This window comes from Molossus molossus, unplaced genomic scaffold (genome assembly GCF_014108415.1).
Source record: "Molossus molossus isolate mMolMol1 unplaced genomic scaffold, mMolMol1.p scaffold_m16_p_21, whole genome shotgun sequence".
NCBI lineage: Eukaryota > Metazoa > Chordata > Mammalia > Chiroptera > Molossidae > Molossus > Molossus molossus.
The window spans coordinates 27,623,908-27,633,660 of record NW_023425357.1 but is presented as its reverse complement, the minus strand read 5'-3'; the positions used below and the strand labels follow the sequence as shown (position 1 = coordinate 27,633,660).

General features: G+C 45.3%; 1 protein-coding gene across 2 annotated transcripts; it reads left to right on the top strand.

The window, feature by feature from the left end:
• The first annotated feature begins 549 nt into the window (after window positions 1-549).
• On the top strand, window positions 550-8,530 carry NUDT7 (nudix hydrolase 7). 2 transcript variants are annotated; one of them, XM_036274508.1, is made up of 6 exons: window positions 550-643; window positions 3,466-3,800; window positions 4,045-4,198; window positions 4,630-4,760; window positions 6,614-6,772; window positions 7,930-8,530. In XM_036274508.1, exons 4-6 carry the CDS (start codon window positions 4,695-4,697, stop codon window positions 8,296-8,298), a joined length of 594 nt encoding a protein of 197 aa, XP_036130401.1. In that variant the 5' UTR covers window positions 550-643; window positions 3,466-3,800; window positions 4,045-4,198; window positions 4,630-4,694; the 3' UTR covers window positions 8,299-8,530. The 2 variants fall into 2 exon arrangements, with proteins under 2 accessions (XP_036130401.1, XP_036130400.1); XM_036274507.1 differs by lacking the exons at window positions 3,466-3,800; window positions 4,630-4,760 and having other exon boundaries at window positions 555-643.
• Window positions 8,531-9,753: the final 1,223 nt, after the last annotated feature.

Below are 9,753 nucleotides of genomic sequence, written 5' to 3'. Positions count from 1 at the left end.
GTTTCTCTCTCAGATGCTCTCCAAGGACTACATGCCTCTGCTTTATCTATGTAATTTTTTTATTTCTCTCTCTCTCTTGCATCTGACAGTAAGCTCCAGGTGTCTCTTTGCTAGCTGTGGGATCTGCACCCAGCACATTGTAGGTGCTCGGTCAATGCATGTTGAAGGCTGTTCAGAAAAGCTGAACCAACTTAAACTCCTAGCAACAGTGACTACGAGTGTCAGAATCCTCTCAACTCACCAGCACTGCATTTTCACTTTTTTTCTCTTTTTTTACCATTGTCCACTTCAGATTTCCTCGTATGCCTGTTGATCCAAAGGAAGAACAAGGAGCTGAACAAACCGCTTCACAGGACCAGAAAGGCCCGGCCTTTTGTCCCGCCAGCCCCGCCTTCACCTGTCGCCCCGCCCCGATTCCCCGCCTATGGCACTAGGCCACGCCCACCACTCCCAGGCCCCGCCCTATCTCTGTCTTTGGCCACAGGCCCGCCTCATCTCCGTCCCTCGGCCCCGCCTCTCCCCCCGCCCCAGGCCCACTGCCGCTCTGCGCATGCCCGTCTGTCAGAGCACCTTTGAGAAGTCTTCTGCTGGAAATTAACTTTCCCGGAACTATGTCGCGACCCAGTCCTCCGGAGCCGGTCAGGTAAAGCCTCCCCGGCCCCAGCCACGCTGAGCCCGGCCGTGATCGCGGCGGGGCCGAACAGATCGCGGGCCGCGGGTCGCCGGAGCCTTGCACCTGCGATTGTTTTTGCTGAGCCCGCACTCGATGCACTCACCGCATTGGCCTTAAGCAGGGTCCAGCGACCTACGCACCTTCTCGGGCCGAGACAGTGCCGGCTTTGGCCACCTTGAGTTGACACCCTTCATCATGGATCTCCGCCCCCCTCCTTCCCCAAGGGCAAAGCGCTTCCTCCTGCCAGGCCGGCTAACCTCTTCTGCTCGGGGCGGCTCCAGAGTTCGACCTCAGGAACCACGAGCCCGTACCAGGCAACCCAGGGTTCAAGTTCCCCGGTGGCTACTTCCAGTCGTGGCCTTGAGTCTCAGTTACATAACCTCTCTAGGCCTGGACCGGATAATGAGCTCAACTCGCAGGCCTGTTGTGAGGATAAAAAGAGAAAAGCGCCCTGACCGGTTTGGCTCAGCGGTTGGAGCTTTGGCCCGCGGATCTGAGAGTCCGGGGTTCGGTTCCCGCTAAGGGCACGTGCCTTGGTTGCAGTTTGTCCCCGGCCCCTGTTGAGGTTGTGCGGGTGGCAACCACTCGATGTGTCTCTCTCACAGCGTTGTTTCTCTCTCTCTCTCTTCCTGTCTCCCTCCCTCCCACTCTATCTAAAGATAAATGCAAAAAAAAAAAAGAGAGAGAGAGAGAGAGAGAGAAAAGCAAGGCAAGAGTGTGGGATAAACTCACACTCAGAACAGGGTGGCTGCTACTTTTGTTTGTGTTTTCATGGTGACTGTTCCAAGAACCAGCCCCTAACGTGGACAGGCGCATATTTGCAGACTTTGCACCTGCTGGACCCTCTGATTAGTTCTTGGGGTGCACCCTGGAGTTCCCTCAGGTGCCAGCCTTCTGTGATTCTTTTCAAGCCTTTTGGTCGGGTTTGCAATTCATTGCGCTTATCCAACCACTTTTAATGAGCATCCTGCCATGTAGAAAGAGGCGTCAATTAGCAAACACCTCCCACAAACAACTGCTCATTTAATGAAGGGGACATTTATGACAGTAGGCACATAGGCCACTGAGTACAAGCCACAATATGAATTATGTCATTAAATCCTTGCAAATACTTTCAAACATGTCACAGATGAGGAAAGGTCAGAGAGGTCACTCCTAAATCTTTTGAAACCAGTTCTAGCTGACTTAAAATATCTGATTTTGCCCACTATGCAAAACTGCCTTTCCCATAGAAAAATTAAAATTAAACTGTTAATTTATTGGGTTGTCAATAACAAAGGGCCACAAACTGGGTAGCTTAAAAAAACAGGAATTTATGCTCTCACGGTTCTGAAAGCTACAAGTCCAAACTCAAGGTACTGGCAAGGCCATCCTCCCTCTGAAGTTTCTAGGGGAGGATCCTTCCTTGCCTGTTGCAGCTTCTGATGGCTTCTGGTGTTTCTTGGCTTGTGGCAGAATCACAGCCAGTCTCTGCCTCTGTCTTCACGTGGCCTTCTTCTCTGTGCATCTATCTCTGCGTCCTCTCCTCTTTTCGTAAGGACACTAGTCGTTGGAATTAGGGCCCACCTTAAATCTAGAATGATTGATTTCATCTTAAGCCCTAAACTAATTACATCTACAGAAATTTTACTTCCAAGTAAAGTCACATTTGTGGTTTTGTGGGAACACTGTTTAACCCACTACACACACCATCAACAAAAACCTTTCAAAGGGACCAAAACAAATTCACAGTCGTGGATTCAGGGCATGATTTGTGGTCGTAAATCCAAATACTTGTATCTTATCAGGTAGTACTTCTCAAAGTGTGTTTCCTTGGTCTGCAGCATCACTGTCGCTTGGGAGTCTGATATAAATGCTAACTCTCAGGCTCCACCCCAAACTTACTGAGTCACAGTTTTGGGGTGGGCCCAGCAATCTGTGTTGTAGTCTTGCTACAGGTGATTCTGTTGCTGCTAAAGTTTGGGAACCATTGTTATAAGCCAGTTGAATATTTACTAACAAATGGAATGCTTGATAACATAACATGATATAAGGTCCAGGTTAAGAGAAAGTATCTACTCTTTACAATGGGCTCACCTGCCCTGGCTGGTTTGGCTCAGCAGTTAGAGTGTCAGCCCGCGGACCAATGAGTTGTGGGTTCAATTCCAGTCGAGGGCACATACCTCGGTTGCGATTCATCCCCAACCCTGGTTGGGGTCGTGTGGGAGGCAGCCACTCAATATGTCTCTTTCACATCAATGTTTCTCTCTCTCTCTCTCTCTCTCTCTCTCTCTCTGCCTCTCTCTTCCTCCCACTCTATCTGAACAAAAAATGGAAAAATGTCTTCTGGTGAGGGTTAAAAAAACAACAAAAAACAATGGGCTCACCTTATAATGACTTCTTCAGCAAACCTGTCTTACCTGGATACAGTTATTGATTTTCACAATGAATTATTGCATTGTTAAAAAATATTTTACCATAATTTAAATTTAATTTTGTTTTCAAATGAACTTCTGTACTAAACTGCGTTCTTGGTACATAGTTCCCCACCCCAACCCCACCCATGGGGATACCTTCCAAGACCCCCAGTAGATTCCTGAAACCACAGATAGTACTGAACCATATATATAGACTATGATGGTTTTTCCTACACATACATACCTATGAAAAAGTTTAATTATAAATTAGGCAGAGTAAGAGATTAGCAACAATAATAAAATAGAATGATTATAACAAAGTACTGTAACAAAAGTTATGTGAATGTGGTCTCTCTCAAAATATCTTATTGAACTGTACTCACCTTTTCCCTAAAGGAAACACTTTACGGCTTCTCTTTGGCACGTCTGACTTGCCAGCATCACTACTCTTACACTTAGGGGCCACTATTACGTAAAATAAGGGTGACTTGAACATAAGCACAGAAATGCTGCAATAGTCGATCTGATCACCAGAAAAGCTACTAAGTGATTGATGGGCAGGTGGCATATACAGCCTGAAAACCTGGACAAAGGAATGATTCACGCCCCCGCTGGGATGGAGTTGGGCAGTGCAAGATTTCATCACTCTACTTGGAACAGCGCAGAATTTGCAACACGATTTGTTTATTTTTTGGAATAACTTAATATTTTTGGACAGAGTTTGACTGCAGGTAATTGAAACCGCAGAAAGTGAAACCGTGGGTGAGGGGGGACTACTGTAGTTTTTTGCCTCATTTTATCTTGCCAAAAATCATGCAATTCAAGTATTGTTATTTCTGCCATGTTATTGAAAGGTGCACTGAGACTCAGAAATGGTGACCCCCAAGATCCACAACAAAGCAGAATCAGAGGCAGGACAAGGAGATTTTTTAGCGTGATTCTGGTACTATAATGTTTGGTTTGTTTCCCTTCTAGAAACAGTTTGATAGATGATGCGAAGGCCCGCTTAAAAAAGCATGATGTTGGGACCAAATATTCTCACTTGTCGTCTAATAAATATTCCATCCTTTTACCGTTGTTGGCTAAGGAAGGAAAACTTCATCTGTTGTTCACCCTCCGGTCAGAGAAGGTAGGTGACAAAGTTCTGCCATTCAAGTCTCAGGACATTTGAAAACCCCACAAAATGTTGTCACTCGCACACATTTTTTAGTCCAGAGAGTCCCAGATTGTCTTTCAGAATTGCAATGTTTCTGGGGCCACAGGATAATCACATGGCATTTTCTTAAAGAAGTTTTGGAAAGAAAAAGAAATAATTTAAAATACTTTTAGACCAGGGTTTCTTAACCTTGGTACCACCAGCTGTCGTTGTTAGTGCCGTCGGCAGACTGCAACCCTAGTCCGCTTTTGAGAAGAAGTCCATAAGATTTTATTTAATTAAAATGTTATGCTATTTACCAAAAAAAGAAAAGATAAAAAGTTCTGTACTTAGATAGAGCCCTTTCTGATGCTGACAGTTGTGAATAATCATTTTTATGAATGTGTCTATTTTCTTCAAAACAGCATAACATTTTCTTACGAGTATTTAAAATAGCCGTTAAATCAGGTCTGTATTTCTGTCACGCCCGATGAGTCCCTCTGTCACCGATACCTTGCTGCCGAATGATCTAACACTATGGAGTCACTTTTCAGAGGTGATGTAACATCAGGTCTATTTCTTGTGCATTTGGGTGGTGAATGGTCAAGACAGTAGAAACATGTCCATCAACCTGGTTTTCACATACACATAACTATAATTGATGTAAAGATGTGTGAGTTTTCTGTGGATTTAGAAATTCCTGCACTGTAACTGATTTTCTTAAATTTATGTTTTGTTACTGATTTACTAGCAGAGAGGAACTTTAAAATGTTTTCTTTCATTTTTAAGAGGCTTCCCCAAATGGGACTTAAGATCTTAGAACATTACAAAATTTATTACGGCATCTAGTTTATTCTTACATGGATATGTGGACCCTGGTGCTAAAAATGCCTAGATGAGCTTTTGATTTTGTTTCTAACGAGTCCTCGTTAATAAATATTTAACATGGGCCAGGCACTGTGCTCTGTGCTTCAGCCATCAGCTCATGTGATTGACTCTAGGAAGACAGACATTACCCGCATCGCACACCATTGAGAAGAGGCTGACCCAGGACTCCTGCTGACCCTGAGGTCTCCTCGACAGTTCAGGGGAGAAAGGAGGGTGGCACTGGGCGGGAGTGAGTGATAGAGAAATTGAGGTCATGTTTGCTGGGAAGTTGGTCCTGCAGAGGGGAGAAGCATGGGAGGTTTGTGCTTCTCCACCCCTGCCCAAGACAGGAGAGGAATCATTTTAAATACAGAGATAAAAAAGGGGGAAATGTTTAGGATGCTACAAAGGGAGACACACACAGTTCTGAAGTCAGGAAGGCATGGGATCAAGGACATGCGTGGAAGAAGCAATGCAGGAAAAGAGCGGCTACTCTGGGTGCAGAGGTACGGAGGCGGTGACACAGGTCCGTGCTGACGGTGCCGGACCACACGTTCTGTACAAGGTCTTCCTGAAGGCATGTGTGCTGAGTTAGGGCACAGGCTCTAGGGTTAAATCCTGGTTACCTTCCAGCTCCACTACTCACTCCTCGTGAGCCTGGTCAGGTTATTCAACCTCTTGAGCCTTCGTTCCCTTATCTCAAAGTGGAAATAACAGTAGTATTATAGTAGCCTGTATGTCCATTCTGGAAAGATAGATAAACAAATTGTGATTCATACATACATACAGTGGAAAGCTATTCAGCCATGAAAAGGAAGGAAAGGCTGCCACCTTCAGTGTGGAAGAACTTCAGAAACACGACGCTAAGCGAAAGAAGCAGACGCCAAGGTCACATGGCGTGTGGTTCCGTTTCCAGGGAATACGCAGGACAGGTGAATCCACAGACAGCGAGTGAGGGGAGGGGGAGGGGGCCAGTGGAGCCCACTGCTCAGTGGGACAGAGTCTCCTCCGGTGAGGACACTGTCCTGGAAATAGAGGATGGTTGTAGCTGTGTCACATGAATGTATTAAATGTCACCGGTTGATTCACTTTAATTCTGTTAGGAATTTCACCTCAAGTTAAAAAAAAAAACCCAGTTATAAAAACTGTTCTGATGACTCAGTGAAAAAAATGCTTGTGAAGCAGCATGTCCAGAAGATGGTGGCGGGCAGTGAGTTATCTCTGGACACCGTTGCCCTTCCCCGCCCCTTTCTTTCAGCTTGCCCCCCATGATGAGTCTGTGTGTGGGTGGTATCTTTGGGGGGCAAGCAGAGAAAAGTTAGAAGCAAGAGAAGTTCTCCAAGTTCATTGTTTTAAAAAAGTTTTCAAGTAAAAGCCGGGTTTTGCTCTTGTCCACTTATCACCCGTGTGATGCGAATGGTCCAGGCAGAGAAACCCCGGTTCAGGGAGGACTTGCTGAATGAACCCCGGTTCAGGGAGGACTTGCTGAGTGAGTGAGGGCCCCGGCCTGGAGTCACAGTGCCGCTCTGCTCTTGCCCGCAGCTGCGCCGCTCACCTGGAGAGGTGTGCTTCCCGGGAGGAAAGTGCGAACCCGCCGACGTGGATGACGTGGCCACCGCCCTCCGGGAGGCCCTGGAGGAAGTGGGGCTGCCTCCTCAGCAGGTGGAGGTCGTCTGCCGCCTGGTGCCCTATCTTCTTGATGTAAGCGTTGGAACGGAGCTGGGTGTCCTAGAGTCATGAACTCCCAATGCATTCACTGTCTTCATGGTGGCCAAACTGACCCTTGAGAGTACCGTCCATAGAGTCGAGAGACTGGTTCTCGTGTGGACCTTGCCCCCTGTGAGCTCAGTGGCCTTGGGCAAGCCCTTTTCTTCTCTGGGCCCCTCTTACCCTATCCGGAAATGAAAGGGGAACTCCATCAGTGGTTTTCAAACTGGGTGCTGTGGAATCCTGCACTCAACTCCAGGCCTCCCCTTCAAAATTCCCAGTAGGATCTTTTACTTAACGGCACCTTGCATTGATTTGCAAGCAGCTGTGATTGTAAACAGAAATCCTCCCACATATGAACATGTGTTACGTAAAATAGTTCATATAGGATTATATATCGAATTTCCCATAAATGGGAATATGCCACAATTAATATTATGTCACTCTTCTATTGATAAGATGGCATGTCCTTGTATATACTGATAGGGAAAGTTATCACATTTTTTTAAAGGGCTGCATGGAATCCCATTATACGGCTATACTCATGATTGATCTACCCTAATTGCCCATCATTTAGGAGTGGTAACTTCGGAGTTTGGGCTATTGCAAATAATGCTTCAGTCTTGTGCAGTAAGTCCGCACTTAACATTGTCGACAGGCTCTGCAGCTTTAAGCCAACAACAAATAATGAAACCATTTTTACCATAGGCTAATTGATATAAACAAAGTTAAGTTCCCATAGCATCCCATCAACATTATAATGAAAGGACGTTATTAGAGGACCTAATGCATTTGTATCTTTTCTCACTGGTGGGAATTTATCATACAGATAATACTTATACACATGCAATTGTTAAGTCAGAGTGAACACATTCTGGTAATGCCAAATTGCCATTGCAAAAGATTGTGCCTACTTACGTTCACGAAATATTTTCAGAGTTACCTCACTGATGCTGCCTAAGGTATGGCGGAGACGCCCCCACTTCATGGGGGACATAAAGTTTACCTCTGTAGTGAGTTCTCCTTCCTTCCCCACCTTATGCATTGGCTGCTGCTGCCTGTTTTCTTAGTTTACATGGAAGGCATGACTTGAGCATTTGAAACAGTATCTCTTCACTTCTTAATGTGTGTATTCTGTTTTCTGCTTTTAGAAAAACACATTTATAACACCCGTTGTAGGGCTTATAGACCACAACTTCCAGGCCCAGCCTAATCCCGATGAAGTGAAGAAGGTATTCCTGGTGCCCCTGGAATATTTCCTGCACCCACGTGCCTACCACCAGAATCACATGACAGAATCCGGTCATCATTTTATTATTCATTGCTTTGAGTACACAAACCCAGAAGATGGTGCGACTTACCACATCAAAGGACTAACTGCAAAATTTGCTTTGTTCGTTGCCTTAATTATTTTGGGGAAAAAACCTACCTTTGAGGTTGAATTTAATCTCAATGATCTAACATCATCCTCTGAAGAAGTCTTCCTGAAGCTTCATAAACATGCAACAAGCAAGTTATGATTTACGAGACCAACATCCAAATAACTATCTAAGCAGCTCTGTGTGTGCTTATCCTCAGAACAGCAATAATGCCAGCTGGTGGGATTTGACAGGTGCGAATATTTGTCCTGCAATATGAAGGTAAAAACCTGGCCTTATTTCCAATTGCCCTCTGTTATCTGAAAGAGTAAAAGTCTTGCATAGTGTTGCATAATTTCACCCACAATATAAGAAAATGTATCTGGCACACAATAGGCACTTAATAAATACTTATTGAGTATATGAGTATGTGCTTATTTATAAGAGGTAATATCTCTTTCTGATGTTACACATGACAGAAATTTGTGGCTGGCCATCAAAATCTATTGTCTCTGTCTCTCAAGGCAGTAGAGCTGAAACTGAGTCCAAAGCTCTCAGGTAACAACAGCATTACCCAAGATCCCTTGCAGTAAAATGTGGCTCTAGAACTTAGTTTAGGCCAATGGGAGGTGAATGAAAGTTGACTTGGCAGGTCATTTCCAACTTAAGAGATAAGCCAGTTTTCCCGGATTCTGTCCCCTCTCCATGAGCTGCATCGTGGACTTATCTACAGCCCAGCCTTGGCCAGACAATTCCTGGGGGAATGGCAGAAACAAAAGATGTTAAGGGCTTGGATCTCTGAATGACTCTGTGGAGCAAAGCAACCCACCACCCTGGGCTGTTCACACGGGAGCTGGCACTGTTACATGGGAGAAGAACAACATTCTATTACCTTTCTGTCACTATAATTTGTAGTCACTTTGCTTGAGCAGAGCTATAACCCTATATAATATATCAAAAGACTTGAAAATGGCCAGATGGATAGTCACCCAAACTTGAGGTGTTTTCCAGCAGTTAGAATTTGGGGTGAGCGGTGACACTGAACACATGGGTTCTGTGACAGGCACAGGAGGCCCTCGGATGTTGGTGAACTTCATCAGTCATCATTGAGAGCAGCTGAAATGAAGGAATACGAGAGGCCCATATGCCTACCAATCAGAAGAAACAAAGTCATCTACCTCAGGATGATGACAGCAGGAAAACCGATGTCAAGCAGACACCCCACATCAAAAGCCACAAAGACACGAGCTCTGAAAAGTGTGCCTTGAGATCCACCACTTCTTAGTGGGCATCTCCATATATCATGCTTCCCATTAACAGGAATGTCTTAGTTTAATGATGGCATCAGCCATCCTGCATGAGGTCAGGGAAGCCGGTGAATAAAGTAACATAAATGGCAACGGCCCATTTTACTGACTTACTAAATTTTTAGAAAGCCAAACTATTTTTAGTCAGCCTCTGTGATGGCTGAGAACGTGCTGTCCACACGAAACCCATCAATCAGCCCCACAACTGTCCACTGCTGCTGAGTTTTTAGTTTCTGAGAGCTGGCAGAAGGAAGTCTCCATTCTGCTGTTTCATACCCAGAAGTGCTGAGACAGAGCAATCTGGCTCCCT